This window comes from Nelumbo nucifera, chromosome 1 (assembly GCF_055504915.1).
Source record: "Nelumbo nucifera cultivar China Antique chromosome 1, China Antique-T2T, whole genome shotgun sequence".
Lineage (NCBI taxonomy): Eukaryota > Viridiplantae > Streptophyta > Magnoliopsida > Proteales > Nelumbonaceae > Nelumbo > Nelumbo nucifera.
Genome location: NC_142649.1, coordinates 181,408,900 through 181,430,716, shown reverse-complemented (window position 1 = coordinate 181,430,716; position 21,817 = coordinate 181,408,900). Strand labels below are relative to the sequence as shown.

Here is a 21,817-nt window from a genome sequence, read left to right as displayed (position 1 = left end):
CAGCCCCTCTTTTCTTTTTTTGGTAGTGCCATGCACCATTAATAACTTCGCCCTTGACCCCTATTTTCTTTTTTTTCGTATTTGGTGCCATGCACCATTAATAACTTCCCCCTTGACCCCTTTTTCCCCAAAGTGCTGGTTGCAGGATTTGATTCAGCGTCAACGCTGGAACAAACCAGCTAACACACCAACGAGCCAGCCCTCGATTGGTATCAAACAGCCCCTCAATGTTGGAAACTATCAACCTCATCTTCCTTTCCCTCTCTGTTTATGATTGTAAAATTTTGAGCCCTAAACCAAGTGGAATGCTTTCTACCAAACCCTAGTACTTTTTGGCTTCTTCTAACTTACCCTTCCACATTCCCTGTGAAAAGGATTTGGTTCTTAGTTGGCCTTTCAATGGTCCATCAGAGGGATCTTTCAGACACAATCTTTTGTAAATACCACTCATTTTGGGTGCTGATGTAACAGTTGTAATCAGTCGGGAGTGAACTGCTTCCTTTGTAATAACCAGAGTTAATATCATTTAATAAAATCTTAAATTTCTTGCTGATCAAAACAAATACCATTCGTTTTAACAGAATTAATAAAATTAAAGTTATCCATCAAAAAAAAGTCTCATGTAAGCCGGCAATAAACTTGCTTTTTGGTAATTCAGCTAAATCCATCAGAAGGCTTTCCCATTTGTTTGTAATTCTTCTCCCATGTGTTAGCATGTGTTCCTAGGGACTGCAATGAAATAGCTGATGGCTTAGCAAGATCTCAGGCTAATCAGGAAGAATGTACAGAGGTTTCCCTTACCAGCTAACTTCCTTGTATTATTGTAAGGAATTGGGATAGACTGGCTTGCATTTATAGCACTGAAATAGGTTCCTAATATTATGTCCAATATCCATCTTGCAGATAACACTTTTCATGTTCCATAATTTTCATTCTTAATTTATATCCTTGTTAATATTTTCAAAAGAATAGCTGCAGAAGCAGCATATCATCAAAACAGTATATGTAAAGAATACATGTACCCCGTTTCATCAAGCATAACTCATAAAAATTTACATGCAATGTATCCTTATTATATGAACAGTGTGTAGTGGATGAACAAACAAAATAGTCAAAATTCAGCATAGATGACTAACCTCCTAACAAATACTTGAAAATTCATCAAGAAATTACAAGAAACAGGAGAAAAAAGAACTTCCAATAACTACCTTGAGCACATTTGTATTATTTGGCAACATTTTGACACTTTCATTTCTAGATGGATGCCAAACAGAATTCGTTGACTCCAAAGTTTGTTTCAATGAGCCATTTTCATCTTGCAATCTAGAAAGTTGCTCCTGTCCAACAAAATAAATAAGATATTAAAGTATTCCAAATTTAAAGTAAGTTTGATATTTCTAATAATAGATAATAAAGTGTCTTTTGTTAAAGGAGGATGGGATCTGTCGCATATTGGATGTAGAAGTACATTCTTGGTGGTATCTTTTTGGATCCCCTGAGCTCTGATAGAAGACATGTTTTGACTCTTTCTCCTTCGAGTTCCTTCTCATGTGCTTCCTTTTTCAAGGCTTTGGCTGATCCCTTATCCCCTTTACATCTCTTCCTAGTGAAGGAAATTTGAGGTAAACCAATTCCACCTAGAGGAGGAGCCTTTAATTGAGAGGTTATTCATGTGAAAATTAATACCTGTGACTTGCTACAGAGAAGGCCTCTCTCTTACCTATCTCTGCATTGGTGTGTTCTTTGCAAGGTGAATGGGGAAACCTGCTTTCACTTACTAATCTCTTGTCCTTTTGTTTCTGGTATTTAGGATTAGTTTCTTGCTTTGTTTGGTTGCAGGTGGATCCGTGGATCCCTCCTTCCAATATGTCAAGTCTCTATGCTTTCAATTTTTTTACTGGCCAAAAAGGAGGGGAAGAATCATGTAGAAAATCCTAGGAGCTGCAGTAACTTGGACCATTTAGGAGGATGAGGAATGCAAGAATTTTTCTTGAGAAAGAGAGAAGTAAGAAAGCCTTGATAGAATGAATGAATAACCATCAGAATTATTCACTGGCTGAAATCACTAGAGCTGTTTGCAGATTTTTTGGTGCAAGACCTACTTAGAAAGTGGCTGGAGGTGTCTTAGTTCTTCAACAGTGAAATCTAGAAGCAGTGTGTCCTGGACACCACCAAATGAAGGTTTGATAAATTATTGATCAAAAAAAAAAGGTATCATAAAATTGAATTTGATGGCAGTACTGGGGGAATCCAGGACCATCTAGATGGTGTTTGGTTCCATTGCTGTTTATCTGAAAAATGGCACCAGCTCAGTGCCACATAGGCATTTCCCCCAATGGAATTTGAAATGTTGTTTGGTTAAACCATTTATCAAAGAATCATTTTTCTTGGGTTGTATGAGAGACATCTATTGGGGGAACATTTTTTGATGTTTCCCCCAATGCTAAGGCGTTTTTTACTATTCAGCTTATGTAGCACCTAATGGCGCCTAGCTGTCAAAACGTTAAAAAACGATTTCCAAACAGCTTTTCTCGTTTTTCAAGATGAATGTCATATAAAAAGTTTTCTAAATAAACAGCAATGGAACTAAACAGCCCCCTAGTATTGGAGACATTTTTATGAATGAGTTTGGTTGTGTGGTAGCACTTTTCCCAGGTCTGATTGGTGAGAGGGATTCCTTGAGGGCAGAATTAATGGCAGTTGTAGAAGGGGTAATCAAAGCAACTGAATTGGGACTATCAGCTAATTATAGAAGGTGACTCTCTCAATTGGTGATCAATTGGCTACAAAGGGAATGGTTTTTGGAAGTATCATAATGAACTAAAGAAAATTAAATGGCTTTCTAGGAATATGGATGTAAGCTTCCAGTGGGTCCAAAGGGCAGCTAATAGTATGGCTGACAATTTGGCAAAACAAGGGGTTCTCACATAATTAATGAAATTTTTTCTGTGTTGCTGATCAAAAAAAATAATTGGCAAAACAAGGGGTTCAGAGGAATCATGTATTTTGGGCTCAATTGTAAAGATTTTAGATTGTGGAGATAAGCCATTTTATCTCTATACTTTTTAATGAAAGTATCAGTTATTGATTAAAAAAAAAAAATTCACAAGGTGGTCCTTCTTTTCCCCTCCACCATCCAAATGGAGTTTCTTTACAGTTGGCAGTGGCTTGATGTGAATTGTGATCTCTTTGGCAGAACAAGAGCATTTTTGGCCCAGAGAGGTTCACTTTCAAAGAGTTCCTGGGGATGAAGGCATCCAGTTTCTTTTATCACTTACAACACTACACAAGACAATAACTAGTTTTTAGATTTATTCTTTTTTGTAATGTAGCCTCTCTTGCATATATTTTCTTGCTAAGCTTGTTGGATATATATTGTTTGCATCTGAGATGTTCTAAAAAGAGCTTAATCTTGGTGCAGACAATGAGATCAAAAGGGCCACTGTCCTTTTTATAGAGCTCCCCTATAGACAACTCAAAACATATGTCAAACTTTCTTTTACCAAGACATATTTGTCAAATATTGACCAATAAACACATGTAAAAGATATTACTGTATGTCTTAAATCTATCACCCAAACTTTGTTTATTAATAGATTTCCAAGATATTATCAAGTTCAAAAACCAATAGAAAAGCAACAAATCAATATGGTCCAAGGCATCAATATTCATAAAACAACCCAACCTTAACTCTAACAAAAAAAAAATGTAGCGAAATACAATAAACACTCAAAAGGAAATGACATGAAGAACAATTGCAATACCTCTTTCTCCTTCAATAAAGCCGCATAGTTAATTGACAATGCCTTAATTTCAGCCTCAGAAGCCTGAAGCTTCTTAATTTCTGCTTTATATTGTTCAATCTACAAGAATCATGAATTATGCAAGGCATTAGCAGAATATTGCAAATAAGGCAATTCAAGCAGCAGATTCCAAGATAAATACAAGATTACATAAGGTCTGTAATTTCCCTCTCTTCTAATGTCAGCTATATGTAATTGCACCTCTTCCCTACCATCCAATCTAATGGTGTGTAGGAATTCTTAAATACTAACCACATTAATAAAACTATTTCAATCATTCATATTGATTATAAAAAGGTAAGCATTAGTTTAGTTTAATTTAAAATCATACAGATAAATAAAAAAAATATTTAAAAATAAAGATATCCTTAGGCCGATAATGGTAACAATCGAATGATCAACACATGATTGTCATATCACTCTGTTTTGTATGTGATCTTTATCTCACATAAAGATCTTTTCAAGATCTACAATTGTTATCTTTACTCCTTTTGATGTGTTTCTCTTAGGAAATAAATTAGTCAAAAAGAGTTTTAAAACATTCTCAAGATTTACTGTTAGATAACTTCAAGGGATACTTTAATGATCTTTGGATTTCATTGATACCATGCCCAGAAATTGATCATTGCAGATCAAACAATTCTAACATTCAGAACCAGAACTTTTGCTCTAATCCAGGAAACATAATCTAGAATAAGGTGTCAAGCAACACCTAGGCAACAAGGTGCCCATGGAGGGTTGCCTCACATAATTGCGAAAATATTTTGTATATGCCTACATGGTACTACTATATTCTTTTATAATCTTACTTTTTTGAGATTATAATAATAGTAAAAGAGACATTATTAAACTAAATGATTCCGTTTGAGTTAAAATACTAGTTTCTTTTTATTATCTTCTTATTTGTTAGGGTTCAATTAACACATATTTGTATATGCTGTCCTGAACCCTCAATGACTTCAAAACCCAAACCGATAAGTAGGGGTGTCAATTGAACTGGATTTGGTCCAATCCGATCCAGCCCAATGTGAGTCCACTATAAATGGACCAGGTCCAATCCAATCCAATGAATGTATTGGGCCAATTTGGACCGGTCCAATTCAATGTCTGGACCATCCAATCTGTTCAAATTCATTTTGATTTAGATTAATTTCAGCCTAAACCCGGTCCATTGGCACATATATTCTTATCTTATATCAATGGACCAGATATTGGCTTAATCCAACTCAATCCAATATAAATTTGTTACGGATGGACCAGGTCCAAACCAATCTAATAAATATTTTGGATCGGATTAGTCCAATTCAATGTCTTGTTGGTCTGTCCAATCCGTCCAAATTGATTTTGGACTGGACGGGGTCAATCCAAAACCAGTCCACTGACACCCTTACTGATAAGTGTTGAGCTATCGGTTTGGGCTCTCTTGGGCATATTTATGTCTCTTTCTATTTAGTAAGCTATTGGTTGTATTGGGCCTAACCTATTTTTATGGGTAAAAGACTTAAACATATGCTGAGTTTTCATAAATTGACTTAAATGCACCCTAAGTTTTCCAAAAAGACATAAAGATACCTTGTGACTCTTTTACTAGTGGGTATATCATCTCTCTATCATGAGACATACTCATGTCTATAAAATTTTGGTCAGATGAAACCGTCCCTGCCCAAAGGGATGAGAAAGGCACATATTTTATTATGTGCCACTGTGAGTGAAAAATAAAAACTGGAAATTGCATACCGTCCACCTTTCCGCTTCAGCACTCAAACCGTCCATGCAAATGGGAGAGGAAGGAAATTTAGAAAATGATGAAACAGGAACCAATTGAAAAAAAAATTGGAAGCTGAACCCTTTGATTTATTAGCTTGAAGTATCAAGAGTTTCATAACTTTGTTACTCTCAACCTCTCACTGTTGTTTCTTTTTTTTTTTTTTTGATCATCAAAGGAAACTTTTATTTGAAATTAGATTTAAGAAGTTTTACAACTTTGTGTATGGAACTAGAAGTCCCATACGATTACATATTTCCATCCCTTTTACAATGCAGCCCAAAACAATTGTTGCCTCAAAGCCCCTTGTTTAGCAAGATGATCAGCTAGCCCATTTGCACTCCTTCAAACCCATTTGAATTCTGCCACTACCTCCCTTGCAACATTTTCCACTTCCCTTATCACTTGTTTGAAGGTCCACGGAGTAGTTCTATTGTTATTAGCCCAAGAGATGATCACCTTGGAATCCCCTTCAACCTCAATTTGCCTCATTCCAAGTTTCTTGGCTATCTTCAATCCTTGTAGCAAAGCCATTACCTCAATTTTTAGAGAGTTGCCCATGCCAATAGATCCAAAGAATAATGCTAATATCCTCCCTTCAGAATTTCTGATTACTCCCCCAATACCTGACAATCTCGGATTTCCAAATGAACTTCCATCAAAATTCAGTTTAATTCTGTTACCATCTGGGGGTTTCCATTCCGTCCTTACTCTCTCTTTCACTCTTGAAGATTGTGCTACTTCTGTCCAGGATCTTATAATGTCTGTAGCTGAGAACTCTTGGAAGATATGCAAAGAGCTTACCCAATGGGCTACTTTAATTTTGATTGTGTCAATCACCTCCTCTGTGGTTCTACTCTTTTCTAAGAATATTGTGTTATTCCTTTCTTCCCATATCACCTAACAAATAGCTGCCTTTGTTGCTTTCCACATAACCTTCCCTCTTTTCTTTGATTGCCTAAAAAAATCTCGGTTAAAAAGACCAGCCACATCTTGAGGAGAAACCCACTTGCAACCAAAGAGAAGACAAAAAGAATCCCAAACAAGATGCACAAAATAACAAGATAAAAATAGGTGTGTCAAGGTCTCACCACTTTCCTTACAAAGGGAGCACATGTGAGGAGAAAGGCAAGCAAAAGGCCTTCTTTTATGCAGCATATCACACGTATTAACCTTGCCAAGGAAATTTTCCCAACAGAAGGCTTGAATTTTTGGGGGGATAGGCTTACTCCAAATTTCTTTTACAGGGAAGTCCCCATCCAGGTTGCTAGGTGAGGCAAGAACATTAAAGAAAGAGGAACAAGAGAATAGGCCATCTGTGGAGCCTTTCCAAATTCTGGAATCTTCCAAGGACGATTCCAAAAGAATTTATCCTAGAAGATCTAGCAAGTGAATTAAGGATGCACAGTCATTTTCCCTCAGGCCCCTTCTGAAACCCATATTCCAATTGACCCCACTTGGGCCAGGATTACCCAAAAAACTTATTGTTTTCCCTTTGAAGTTTGACAAAGTGTAAAGGTCAGGGAAAAGGTCTTTGAGTGGACTATCTCCCACCCAAAGATCTTCCCAGAAACAAACTTTATTGCCCTGGCCCACATCAAACCGAATGGAATTAAGGAAAGTTGGGTAAATTTCATGAATAGCTTTCCAAGGAGAACAAGAGGAAACATGAGGGGCGACTTTTGCATCCCAACCATTCCCATCGAAACCAATGAATACTCGCAATGACTGTGTGCCACAGCCTATCTCTCTCAAAAGGGAACCTCCACAACCATTTTCCTAGCAGAGCTAAGTTCCTAAGTGAAAATTTCCTATTCCCAAACCGCCTTTATCCTTGGGCTTTCTAACTTGATCCCAATTAATCAGGTGATCCTTCCTCTCCTCTCCTGGGTCCCAAAGGAAATCTCTCATGTATTTTTCTAACCTCCTTGCCAATCTACAGGGTATTCTAAAGGTTGAGAGGAAGTAAACAGGGAGGTTTGCCAATGTGGCTCTGATCAGTGTAATCCTTCCACCAGGAGAGATGTAATTCCTCCTCCACAGACCTAGCTTCCCAGCAAATCTTTCAATGACTGGCTTCCAAAAGTCTTATGACCTAGGATTACCACCTAAAGGTAACCCCAAATAGCTAATTGGCCAACTTCTAATCTCACACCCCAAAATCTCTGTGAATCGATTAAGTTCCCCTTCCTCTAGATTGATCCCTACGATGCCTATTTTGGTCCAATTAATCCTTAAACATGTTATCCCCACAAAGTTATCCAATAGCCTCTTTAGGTTAACCACACCTTCCTCGTTACCACCCTCACAAAAGAGGATTTTGTCATCTGCAAATTGGAGGTGGGTAACAACCTCTTGATTTCTACCTATCCTATGCCCCCTGAACAACCCTTGAGAGTCGGCTTTTGCCAACATTCTACTTAACACCTCAGCCACTACAGTAAAGTGATAGGGAGATAAGGAGTCTCCTTGCCTAATTCCTCTCTCGACCGGAAAGAAATCCCTCGCTACTCCATTAATAAGAATTGAGTAATGGGCAGAATCCAGACATCCTCTGATCCAAGATCTCCACTTAGTTCCAAAGCCCAACCTTTCTAACATTTGAAGTAGCACTTCCCAATTAACCATGTCATAAGCTTTCTCTGGGTCCACCTTACACACCAACCCTTTTCCTCTACCCTTTCTTTTTTCTGCAACACACTCATTGGCTACTAGAATTTGATCCACAATCTGCCTACCTTCCACAAAAGCACCTTGGAACGGTGAGATGATCGATGGAAGCACTTTCTTGATCCTTTCTGAGAGAACCTTTGCAATAACTTTATATATACTCCCAACAAGACTAATTGGCCTATAGTCTTTAGGGGTTTTGGCCTCCCTCCTCCTTGGGATTAAAGCTATAAAAGTGGCATTCACCCCTCAAGGCACCTCTCCTTTAAGAAAGAAATCGTTTAACACTTCCAGGATATCATTTTTCAGCCAATCCCAGCATTCTTGATAAAAGGCCATTGAAAATCCATCCGGTCCAAGGGCTTTTGATCTATCCATGGAGAAGATTGCAGTCTTAATTTCCTCCAAAGTGAAATTCCTCTCCAAAGACAAAGACTGTTCTTCTAAGAGCCTATCCTTCCAATTCTGGCAGTTCTATTGTCACCCCACTTGAGCTTGTGAAGATTTCTTTGAAGTAGTTCACAAAGATCCTTGTGATCTCCTGGCTCTCTCTTACTTCCTGACCCCCCTCCTCCACACTGAAGATCAAGTTTTTCTTTCTCCTTCCAATTGCAATTGCATGGAAAAACTTTGTATTACCATCTCCTTCAACAATCCACTGACACCTTGACTTTTGTCTCCAACAAATTTCCTCCTTTCTTAAAATCTCTTCCAATTCTTGCTTGATCTTCCATCGATCCTCTCTCTCTTCTTCTGTTAAACTTCCGCTAGCCTCTTTCTGGTCAAGCTCCTCAACCTTCCTCACTATATTGTCTTTTATTTCATCCACCCTCCTGAAATGCTCTTTGTTCCACTCTTTTATTTTCCTTTTTATCCTCTTTAATTTCCAAGCAAAACTTAACAATTTCATACTCCCCAAGGGTCTGAGTTCCTGCCACCAATCCTTCAATCTGGTTTTAAATGAGTGATCCTCAAACCACACGTTTTCAAATCTGAATGGAGTTGGGCCTCCCCCTGGAATTTCCTTCTCAATGGAAATGGGGCAATCATTTGAGGTAACTCTAGGTAGCCCTTTCACTACTATCAAGCCCCACAATTCTTCCTAATTAGGAGTAATTAGAAATCTATCCAGTTTGAAGCAAGTTGGGGGGGATTGGAAGTTTGACCATGTATAGTCCACCCTTAGCATTGGAGGTTCAATCAATTCAAGGGAATCGATTAAGTTATTAAACTTCTTCATGCTGGTAGTGATTCCTTGGTTCGGCTTATTTGTTTCTCCTGAAAATCTGATAACATTGAAGTCACCTCCCACACACCATGGTCCCTCCCAAACTCCTCTAATGGCACATAACTCCTCCCAAAAGGCCTCCCTATCTCTATAGGAATTGGGACCATATACATTTGTTACCACCCACTCACACCCGTCCAAAGGTCTTTTAATTTTTATGGAAACTGAGTATCTGCCAATCAATTCCTCCACACATTCCATTTCCTCATTTCTCCAAATGGTCAGAATACCTCCTAAAGCTCCCCATGAAGGGGCAAACGACCAGCTTAGACCCCTAGCTCCCTAAATGCTTCTTATCCACCTTCTATTCAACTCTGAATCTTTTAGTATTAATTAAGGTCTAGAGGAAGTTCTATTTTGGTGATAGTTGTATTGAATCTTTTTTCTGGTGAATGGAAATTTTAATTATGTGGTCAAAAATTATACCAGAAGCACCATGTCCTTGAACCAACAATATTTCTTCAAAACATTCAAACATTACAAGTCATGCATCCAGTCACTTGGCTTCAGGTCCTCAAAGGGTGGTTCTCTTTCTAGCTGAGCTCATTTGTTTTTGGAAAACTTGTTGGTAAGATGAGATTATGTTTATCACTCATGGTTGTCATTGGTGATGAATTCACATTTGGATTCGGGTGGATTCCAGAGAAGTGAAGACATCCTATGGAGTGTGTGGAAAGAAATTAAGGGTTTCTAGTCAACTTTTCTCAATCTTCTGTCCTTTAGAGCTGTTGATGGTTCAACAATCAAATTTTGGGAAGATGATGGCTGGGTATTGGAAAGTTGTATGATCTTTGCCCTTGCCTATATAGGTTAGGTATGAAAAATAGCTCCATTGTGGAGAATTTTGAGATCAATCAAGGTAGAGTAGTATGGTGTCCAAAATTTAGGAGATCTCTCTTTGATTGGGAAATTCAAGTGTGTGGATATTCTGGCAAAACTACAGTCAGTTGAACCTCAAGTGGAAAGAATCTAGAAATAGCCTATTCTCAATCAAATCCTTCTACAAGTCTTTGTCAAGATCAAATGGAGAAAATTCAGAATCAAAAGGCATTTGGAGAACCCTGTCCCCCCAAGGGTGGAATATTTTGCTTGGCTAGCGGCGTTGGATAGCATTTTGACATTAAACCATCTTTAAAATAGAGGTTTTCACTTAGCTAGAAGATGCTATTATTGTGAGAATGCAGAGAAGAATGTCTTTCATTTGCTTGTTGAGTGCCTTCTCTCCAAGTTCATTTGGGGTTTCTTCTTTAGGCCCTTCAAGGCTGGTGGGTGGTCTCCCAATTCTGTGGAGAAGATTTCTCCAAATGGCCAAAGGTAAAAGGAAATGTCAAGGCAAAGATCGCTTGGAGCTGCATTCCTTTTGCAGTTTGTTGGGAACTAAGGGAAAGAAAGAAATAGAAGAATATTTGATGAGAAGGCTTGAACAAGGGAGCATATCACACTTCTATGTGGCAAAAAGAATTATGGACTGGATTCTCCTAGAGTTTGAAGGAATCACAAAGGAAGACCTTGGTTCTGGATTTTGGAACTTTCTGGAGGTGGCTTAATAGTTTCCCTGTTTTTTTGATAAATGAGAGTAGTTTTATTAATTCAAAAAATAGTAGTACATTCAGCCTAGGAAGAGGCACGAGGTGTTACCTCCCCCTAGGACTGAGTCATAAACACTAAACAAACGCAAGCCTGAAACACAGTTACAAAGTGGCCCAAAACAGATCTCCCCTTGACACCCCTTGCTTGGCCAAAGAATCAGCCATTGCATTTGCTGATCTGCTGACCCACTAAAACCTGACTGACATATTCCTTGTCAGCCATTTAACTTTCTTTAACAGATCCCTGTAGCCCCAACAAGCTGTCTCTGGACTTGTCAACCAGCCCACTACTACCTTGGAATCCCCTTCTACTATCAAATTATTCACTCCAAGTTGACTGGCCATCTGTATACCTTGTACCGCTGCTGGTATCTCTGCCCTTACAGAATCACCAACACCCACTGGTCCTGAAAATAAAGAAAACATGTTGCTATCTTTGTCTCTCAGAATCCCTCCTATTCCAGATGGCCCTGGGTTACCTTGGCAGCTACCATCAAAATTCAGTTTTACCACTCCATCCGGTGGGGATTCCCATTCAGCTTGTAATTTGTTCTTTGTGGAGACTGTAGAAGCCACTGCTGCCCAGTTTCTCCTTAAGTCATCAAACGAGTAATCTGCCAACAAGTGTGAAGATTTTAGCCACGAGACTGTCCTTGTCATTATGCATTCCTTAATTTCACCAAGACTTCTTTCCTTCTCTTGAAATATTCTAGCATTTCTCTCCTCCCATAAAGTCCACAAGGTATCGGCTCTGATACATTTCCACATTAGCTTCCCTCTTTTTGTCAATCTCCCAAAGGCAGCCGGAACAGTAGCTTTACTTCGGAGGGCAAGTTCCACCTGCACCCAAATAGTGCAACAACCCAGTTCCAAATATTGGCAACAAAAGAGCACGATATCAGTAAATGGTTACAGTCCTCACCCTTCACTTTACACAAGAAGCACCAATTTGGGGACAAACACAAGTAAGGTTTCTTCTTTTGCAAGTTTTCCACCATATGGATCTTACCCAAGTAGGCTACCCAACAGAACACTGCTATTTTAGGAGGAATTGGCCTTGACCAAACCTCTTTAACAGGGAACACCTGAGAGGAGGGATTGGAGCAAAGCGCTTTAAAGAAAGAAGCACAAGTGAAGGAGCCAACCGAGGTTAGAGACCAAACCCTTTTGTCCAGGTTAGGGGGGTCCAGGCACACTGAGTCTAGAAGCAACAAGAGCTCTGAAACACAAAGAAGTTCTTCATCCCTTAACCCTCTTCGAAACCCAAAATTCTAGTTTAAATCCAAAGGGTGAACCGGGGGGGTTAACAGTTTCCCTTTTGTTTGGTTTATGTTTTTTCTCCTTTTTTCTTTTCAGTGTATCCTTTTTGTTTGCTCCGCTCTCCTTTGTAGCTTTGCTTTCTAGTGATATCTCATCACTATCAGATGCACTTCTTCTATTAATAAATTTTCTTTTCTATTTACTACCAAAAAAAAGTAGAATTAGCCTACAAGGTATCTTTAAGTATGTGTTTGGTTCCATGGGCATTTATAGATGGGTGTTTCTCAAATAAATGTTTAATTGAAAAATGTTACTTTAAACATTAATTGCTTTTGTTGTCAATGATTTAAAAGGCGCGCCTAGGCACACAAGCGAGACGCATTTTAGGGTAGGCGCCTCGCCCAGGTCCTAGGCGCAGCCCATTCAAAAGGCGCACCAAGCGTGCGCCTTGCACCTTAAACCAGGCGTGCGCCTTCTGAAAATTTGCCACTATTTCCTTTTTTTTTTGAATCTGGTGTTTGGGCCGGGGGCTCCGCCCCCAGACCCCCGTGCCACGCCCCTCGAGGCCAGCCCAAACAAGTCCATGTTAGGGTCTTAAATTCTTAGTTTTCACACAATAAATAATAATTTATAGTTTTAATTGCTTTAAGAAGATATTTTATTAGGATGAATGAATGGACAACATTACCAAATAGGGGATTCTCGAAGCTTCGATGAGCGAGCAAATGTCACATTAGCTACTTGATGCAATTGAGAAAAAAAAAAGATTGTGGGTTTTATATGCTTGAAAATGTTTTATATGTTTGATTTCATTTTTAAATTCTCATTTGAATATGCTTTACATATTATATTTATGTATTTTAATTTTAGATATTAGGTTTTTTAAAACATTTATTTTAAAACTTAAGTTTATATTTTTATTAATATTATGTTTTCTAATTTTTTGATTTTTTTGAATTGTTTGCATTTTTTTAATATTTTGCTTTTTTTGCATTGTTTTAATTTTTTGGCCTTTTTTTAAATTGTGCGTCGCGCCTTGCGCCTCAGGCACAAAATGGCCCTTGCACCTTTTGCTTTTAAAACATTGTTTGTTGTTTGGTTGGGTGTTTCGTGGGAGTTTTAAGTAACACCCCATAAAGCTATCTTCCACCTCAGCTTAACATTTATTGTGTTTGTTCTTTGGTCGGGCGTTTCATGGGAGTTTCAACTTTCAAGTGACACCCCATAAAGCTATCTTCCTCCTCAGCTTAACATTTATTGTTTTTGTTGTTTGGCTAGGCGTTTCATGGGCATTTCAAGTAACACCCCCATAAAGCTATCTTCCACCTCAGCTTACAATGCTCCAGGTAAGCATTTAATTTCAATAAACGTTGGGGCATTGGGAGAAACCAGAATTTGAAGTTCCCCCAACACCTCATGCACATAAATCCAAGTGCTTTTGTTTTTTAATGTTTATTTGATAAACGTCGAAACCAAACAATAGTTTCATGCACAAAGCACAATAAACGCCACCATCTAAGTGGTGCTGATGTGGTGGCATTTTTCCAATAAACATCCACAAAACCAAACATATAATCAATGTTTTAAAACATGGAGGCGTGACGCGAGGCGTTCCACTACCTAGAGACATGAGGTGTAGTTTAGAACATAAGAGGTGTAAGCCTTCCGAGCACAAGGAGGCATAAGCCTCCTTAAGAGAAGGGGGGTCAGGAGGAAGAAGAGGAAGGGGGGATCTCATTTTTTCTTTATTTTTAATAAAAATCCTTTCCTTTTTTTCTTTTTCTTTTTTTTTCTATCTTTTTATATGAGATGTGCATGAGGCGCATGAGGCGTACACCTCTAGCACGCCTCATGAACTCATACGCCTCTTGCACCTAAAGTGTACGCCTCAGAGGTGTCGGTGCCTCTGGCATACGCCTCAAGGCATTTTGGGAGCGCCTCCAGGTGTACGCCTCCCATGCCCTTTAAGTCAATTTATGAAAACTCAGGGTATGTTTTAAGTCTTTTACCCTATTTTTATTTTCTTTCTTTTATGTTGCCACCTCATTTGGGGCATTTCTGTAATTTATGTTCTTTATCATTAAGTTAATAAAATAGATTAAAAAAGGGGGCTGGGGATCGTACAAGAAAATAAATCACCCAAACCCTTTTTCTTCCCCTCTTGTTCCTCCTCTCTTCTTGCTTCTGTTCAACCTTTTTTGTTCTACTTCTTCCTACTGTTAAATGCTAAATTAATCTTTTTATTATTCTTTGGACCTGCTTTCCTTCTATAAGCAATGAAGAACTCAAAACTTTGTCTAATCAATACATAGTGTTTATTATTTTCTTCTTTTACTAGGACAAAAATAGGGGCTCAGCCCTTCTATTTTCTGAAATTTCTTTTCTTTCTTCCATTTTTTTCATGAATATGTTGATTTTCTATGTTTAAAATGAGGTTTATACATTTTTATGAAGTAAGATAACTACCAGTGAAATATGATCGCTGGTTGCTATGGAAACCTAGGGAGGTCGCACTAGCCTTGCATAAAGGGTAACCTTGAAAATTTCATCCCCTTCATTGGTAATAGAAGGAGGTGCAGAAATGCCATCAAAAGCAGTTGGTAAAGGACCATGGAGGCTGGTGCAATATCTTAATCAGAATAAGAGTATTCTTTCTAATTTGCCTGTTGAGGGTGGACCTTGGTGCAATGGTTGAGTTGCTCCATTGCGACCTGGGTGACCAGGGTTAAAATCTTGGAAACAGTCACTTTGTACATCTGCAAGGGTAAGCCTGTGTACATCTTTCCATCCCCAAACCCTGCATTGGCAGGAGCCTCGTGCAATGGGCTGCCCTTTTTAATAACTTGCCTGCTAGTATCTGGTTGATTCCTAGAAATAAACACAATAGCAAATAAATTGGCCAGATCTGGTATAGGTTGGATGCTTGTACAATGAGAACTCTATGCTTGTCTGGTTTCTTGGTTGAGAATGGGCCTCACTGATGGACCACCTGCTCAAATACTAATTGATGTAGGACTAGCTTCTCTTATACCAATTGATATATTAATGAATATGACCCAAGAATAAGACTAGGAGGGTAATGATAGGATAAGAAGGGTTTAGAGATGATTTTAGGACTAAAGGTAAAAATTATGGATCATACAGGAATTTTTAATTTGAAGGCATTGGCATTCTAAGCATGTGTAAAGGACAAAATTTCCCTTGGTCAAATAAATTGCCAAATTTAAGAAACTAGGGTCTTAGATGGAATTTTAGGATGAAACTTGGTATGCTGAAAGATGATTGAAACTTATGGTGGGCAGCCTAACTTAAGGGCATCGAAAAGTGGTTTCGCACAAAAGGATAAAAAGTGCTAAACATGAAGGTTTTGGATTTACTCACAACATCTGGAGACTTTATCTTATATGTATCTTGTCTAAGGCAAATGGTGGATCAACTAGCCATTTGATAGCTAAAACTCTCTCTCTCTCTCTTTTGATAGATAACTGTGAATTTTATTAATCATCAATAAAGTAGATATATATACTGCCAAAGCAGTTCAGGTATAGGCTGATAATCAACCACCTAACCCCATGACAAGGTACATTAGTTACATTTCAGCCCAGAATAGATTATCCTCATTTACCCCTTGTCTGGCCAATCCATCAGCCATCCTATTTGCAGACCTCCTGACACAACAGAAGCGTAGGACTGTTTCCTTTGCTAGATGTCTGATTTCCTTCAAGACAAATCTGTATCTCCATAAACCTTGGCTATTATGCTTCATCCAACCCACCACTACCTTTGATTTTCCCCTTGCTATTTATTGCTTCTGTTTGGCTCTCCTTTTTTATTATCTCAACGAAAAGAAGAATACAAGAGAATAATCATCTTGGCCTGTCAAGACACGTCACCTCCCCAAAGGGATAAGCTAACAGTACTCATACAGGATATTGATAATTAAGAAAGCCATCTGGTATGGATGCTTCCCATTACAAAGCTTCCCCTCCCATGCCATCTCTGGATAGGCCATCAGCAAGGGAGTAGACTGATCTCTGGATTCACCAGGACGAGATGTTCATATTAAAAGCCAAAGCTCTAGCCTCTCTCACAAGATGTTTGAACCTTCATTTCCATTTCTGAACCAGCCAAATATCACTTGGAAATCCCCTTTAATCTCCACATTCCGCAGCCTCCAAACTGTCATCAAACATATTCCCTGTAGTAAGGCTTCTATCTCAGCCAATGCAAAGCCAGAAGAGCCATCTGGACCCAATAAAGCCAATAATATCTCCCCTGATGCATCCCTGAACCACCCCCTTCCAAATCCCTGATGGTACTGGATTTCCTAGAAAGCATCCATCAAATTTTAGTTCCAGCACTCCTTCTGGCTGGGGAACCCAATCCTGGTTCACTACCCATCTTGCTGTGGATAAGTTCGTTACATGAGTCCATCCTTGTATATATTATCAATATGGAATTCACTGAAATCATATTGAATCTCTAACAAGTGAGCAACTGACAGTGGAGAGGCTTCTTTTGGCAAGTATCCCTCTGCCACATTTAACATGTATACACAAGCCCTCTATACAGTGCAACCTCATCGCTTAACCCCCTTCTAGTTCCCTCATTTGCTTGTCGACCAGTCTTTAATTTCTATTCCAGTAAAAGAACTCCAAACAAATGCATTTAAAATGGTTCATCCTTATGGACTACGATTATTAGCAAAGTTACAGGCATTAACCAGTGTTCATCCTAATGCAAGGGACAATGGTTTTCAACAAAAAAAAAAAAAAACGAAAGTTCTACAAATGTGTCCCATGGTAACCTATCTCTGCAAGACAAACACGTACATGGGCCTAAACTTCTACTGATCATGACCAGAGATAGAAGGCGACTGCAAAGGGTACAGCAATTGGTCCAGGGATTTTAAAAATAATAATGACAGATGATGATAATGTAATTCCGAATTTATATCGGGAATGTATTAAGTTGATCTTTGAAAATTTTGCATGCACATCCAGGTAGCTCCTCCGTGAGTTTTATATAGATCAAGAACCGCCGCGCTGGTGTTTGCAGAAGCATGAAGGGGCGATAGGAGTATTACAACTACCAAATTACATGCTGTGGGACAACGTTGGAAACTTATACAGTTCCAATAATCTGAAGGATCGAAACAGTACAAACTTTGAGCACCGGATCAAAATAAAGAATCACAGCTATACAAGAAAAACATGAAAGCCTCGAGTCCGAAAGGGGGCGAGGCTCGTGAATAAGAACAAAATTATGCGAATGCAACTATGCAAATAAAAGATTACCTCGCCCTTGAAACCCGAATCGATTCCATTGGCAATTGGCGATCGCAGTGGAGATTTTGATTGGGCAAATCTATGAGAAGTCCGGCGATCAGAGACGGAAGAATCCTCCCCAGTACTGGGTCGATAGATCTCGAGCTCTTGGGCAGCGTCCTTGACGTCGAGCACGATCTGGTTGAGGTTCTCTTTGTAATTAGCAATTGTACTCCACATCATCCACTCCCTCTCGACTATAATCAAATCAAAATCGAAACTGCAGCAAATAATCCCACTAAATTTTAGTGGAGAAACCCGCTAAGTGGAGAGAGAATATTTTTCGGGGGGGAGAAGTCTACGAATTTTGGTAGATCTGAATTGGTAACAGGAATTTGGAAAGAAGTCTAAAAGCTTCTAAATTGTGTCGAGTAACTGATTAAAATGGCAAACATGTCAATAAATATTATCTGTTCTCACCAGGTACAACCCGGACACAATTACGATTTTTAAAGTTTCTTGAGAGAAACCCATGGAGATTTTCATTTTTGGGGTAAATTGGTGAAACCTCTGAATTTTATGATTATTGCTAAAACCTCCTTTAAAATTTAGTAATTTCATTTATTTTTTCTATGATATAGTTGTAACTTGCAAAGAGACCCCTCTTAGAAGTTAAAATCCTCTAAAACGAGACATGAAAATGTCCAAATGCCCATATAAATTAAATTATAGTTGTAACTTCCAATCTCTTTTCTGAAATTAAATTATTTTATAAATTTTCCCTTCATAACAATCCTTCGAAGGTGAAGAGCAATTTTAAATTCTTTATTTTTTATTGTTTATAAAATTTGTATTGTTATTTTCTCTTTGCAGAAACTAGCCTTAGTGGTAATTTCATGGGTATTTTGAAATTTGTGTATATTTTAGCATACATTCTAATAGAGGAGGACTACTTGCAATTGTCAAAAAGTTTAGAAATATAATTGTAATTATTAAATTTCAAAAGATGTTTTAATAAATATCATAAATTTTAAAGGAGGTTTTAGCAATTTACCCTTTTTTGGATAAACATAAATATTTTATTTTGAGTAAATCTCTTTAAGTACCCCCCAAGTTTTAGGAAATTAACTAACTCTATTCCTGCTTTTAAAGTACCCCTAAGTTATTTGATAATTGACTAAATCCTCCCCTACTTTAGTATATGTTAATTTTCATAACAATCCATTCACATGTGACACTACGTGATGCATATAATTTTTTTAAAACCAAATATTACCCTTTTATGATCGAATTTGCCCTCCATTATTCTTTAATTTTTAAAAATATAGTTCAACAAGCTTCAAAAGAGATTTTAGCTTAGCATCAACAAAATTTGAAATTTTAACATACCTGTCTACTATCCACGATTTCCTTTTCTCTCCTCTCAAATCCATATTGCAACTATTCCCAAACAACTATACTAGAGTTTTAACATATCCATCCCCGAACAATCACATTTTCAACTGTGCCCCTAGGCAAAATCAGTGAAAGAGGAGAGGGCCAAAAGTGGGAAAACTAGCATCAGAAAAGAAGTTGTCCAATCCGATGAAAAAGATTAAGGTGCAAAAACTCATGCTTAACATTTATGTAGGTGAAGATGGTAATTGCCTTACTAGAGCAGCTAAGGTTTTGGACTCCTATGTTCTTCTTGAGCACATTGGTTATCGGGTGAGTTGTCAACGCCGATGTAAGTCTCGAGTTGGCATCCAACACAACAAAGGGTGCAATGAAATGGTTCCAGGATAATTACGAGGGTATCATCCTGAACAAAGCTCAGACAGTTATTCATAAACAAGACTACAAATGTAGGCTTTCTAATGGGGAGACAAGGAAAAGAGGAGAGGAAAGAAAAAAGATTAGTGGAGGGAAAATTCTCTTTTAAATTCCAATCTTCTCATGTTGTTGTTCCCGTAGTTGCATCTCATCCCATCAATCTTTTGTCCTATCTTCTCAGTCTCCGCCATCATAGACCCTCTTCACCAGGCAATCGTTACTCAACTCCTTCAGTCTTCTTAGACACATCTCACCACTTAGTACTCAAACTCCAACTACAGCAACACCACCAACAACAGAAGAAACAACTACAACAAGAGCGCCTCCAAAACCTACATAAAATTAAAAAGAAACTGAAGATATGGGTGTGGGGCAGTAGGTTCCATGGTTGCATTTCTGTTAACCGCAAGTTTATTCAAATGTTTCATTTTGAAATTTAAAAGAGTACTAATGGGTAAAATAGTATTTTACAATCTTCCCGTTAACGAACGCTAACAGCAAAGAGGATTAGTAGTTTTAGAAAACTTAGGGGTACTTTAAGTCAATTTCTAAAAATAGGGGTGAATAAGTCAATTTCTTAAAACTTAGGGATACTTTAAGAAATTTGCCCTTTTATTTTCACCGAACAATATTTTTCTATTTGTTATTTTGGTGAGGAAAAGATGATTATATGGCATGAAATGGAGCAGGTCTTGTCTTTAGTACCAACAAATGAATCGAGTTAGACAATATCCTGTGCACTTTTTCATTTAATGCAATTTAAATAAAAATTTAAGGGATGAATTCGTAAAATGTACATTTTTCAATCAGATCAATACAAGGTTTAAAAGTATTTGAAACACAATGTGTATTGGAGAAACAATTCTAAGAGACGTATCGAGATACGCTTAAGGCACATATGGATACATATGAAAAATTAAGATACGCATGGATAAACTAAGAAACTCATATAAATCCTAAAAACCTATGTTAATTACAACAAATATAAGTTTCATATCACTATAAATAAACTATTTAAACATAAAAATTTATATTTTAGTGATTTATACAAAGTGTGAAATATTGAGACATAATTGGAAACTGGTGAAAAATGATGAAGGAATTAAAATGTTTATGTATGCATACATACCATAGTATTTAAAGAATCGATATAATTTGTATTAATATTTACCAGCTTTTAGAAAATATGACCGATTAGCCTATTGGACTAGTTGGACCATGAATAGATTGGGTTAAAAATTTGCCAAAATTGCCCACTCGACTAGTCAAACTTGAAAACTAGTGAATCAGTCACGGTTTTAGAAAAACAACTAATTTTTTAAATTGTTTTAGCACATTAATGCAAACTTCTAAAGGTTCATAACTTTTTGCTCAAATGTCCTATTGTGGTGACTTTTGTTTTTATTTTGGGTAATTTTCCGATATAGGTGCCTTGTAAAAAAATTGAAATTAAAATAAAAAACATATATTATAAAAGAATACAATTATATAATTTGAACATATTAGAATCCAATATATAATTTATAATATTGTATACATGTAATATATATTATATCATCACAATTTGACCTCGGTTGAACCTCTCCCTTTTCTGGGTTGATGTCTAGTCCAGTTCTCTAAACATTGATATTTATTATATATATTTTAATGATGAATTTTAGCTTTTATTGGTAGTCATCCACTAACAAACGAATTTAATTAAAATATAAAATACAAATTTATATTGTAAATATTTGTGGTATGGCATAGTGGTGGACTTGTAGTTGTTACAAACAAATGATTGGGGTTCCAATCCCTTTTTCCCTATTTGTGATTTTTAATATGCAAGTTAGTGGCATGTCAAATTCAAATTTGAATTTGAACATAACCTTAAATGCACTATTCAATTTGCCTTTAATAGTGTGTTATTAAATGTGATAATTAATTAAAAGTCATTAAATTGAATTTGAAAAGTTACTAATATTAAGAGAGAATGAAGGAAAATAAATGTCTACAACTCCACTACATTCAAATGTCTACAAAAGAAAAAAAAAACAAATTTTCTATTGAATGCTTTATAGCTTTCTCAGAGTTTTTTTTTTTCTAAACTTCAAAAGGGTGAACTTTAGCCGAATACTTGGCTATTCGAGTTCGGCTCATCAAAACAATGTTAACCTCGAGCTTGATTTAAGCTAAAGACTTAAGCTCAAATTTAGCATGACTCAAAAGCTCACAAGTTCAAGTTCAGCTCGAGCTTAACTATGAGCCAAGCTCCCTATAAAAAATAAAATGTATACATATAAAAGGTTTTTTTTATTTTCTAATACAAAAAAAAATCAAGAATTATTAAAATTATTTATTATTATACATAAAGCATAAAAATA

The 21,817-nt window shown here is 37.3% G+C and overlaps 1 protein-coding gene across 1 annotated transcript in view; it reads right to left on the bottom strand.

Moving 5' to 3' along the window:
• The window catches only part of LOC104600257 (golgin candidate 4), a 39,908-nt gene extending 21,785 nt beyond the window's left edge, over positions 1–18,123 (bottom strand). Inside the window, exons 1-3 of the mRNA XM_010263110.3 lie at positions 17,673–18,123; positions 3,765–3,863; positions 1,209–1,337 (exon numbers count right to left, since the gene is read on the bottom strand). Coding sequence (XP_010261412.1) covers positions 1,209–1,337; positions 3,765–3,863; positions 17,673–17,885 — 441 coding nt within the window. The 5' untranslated portion in view covers positions 17,886–18,123. The remainder of the gene's footprint in view (positions 1–1,208; positions 1,338–3,764; positions 3,864–17,672) is intronic.
• Positions 18,124–21,817: the final 3,694 nt, after the last annotated feature.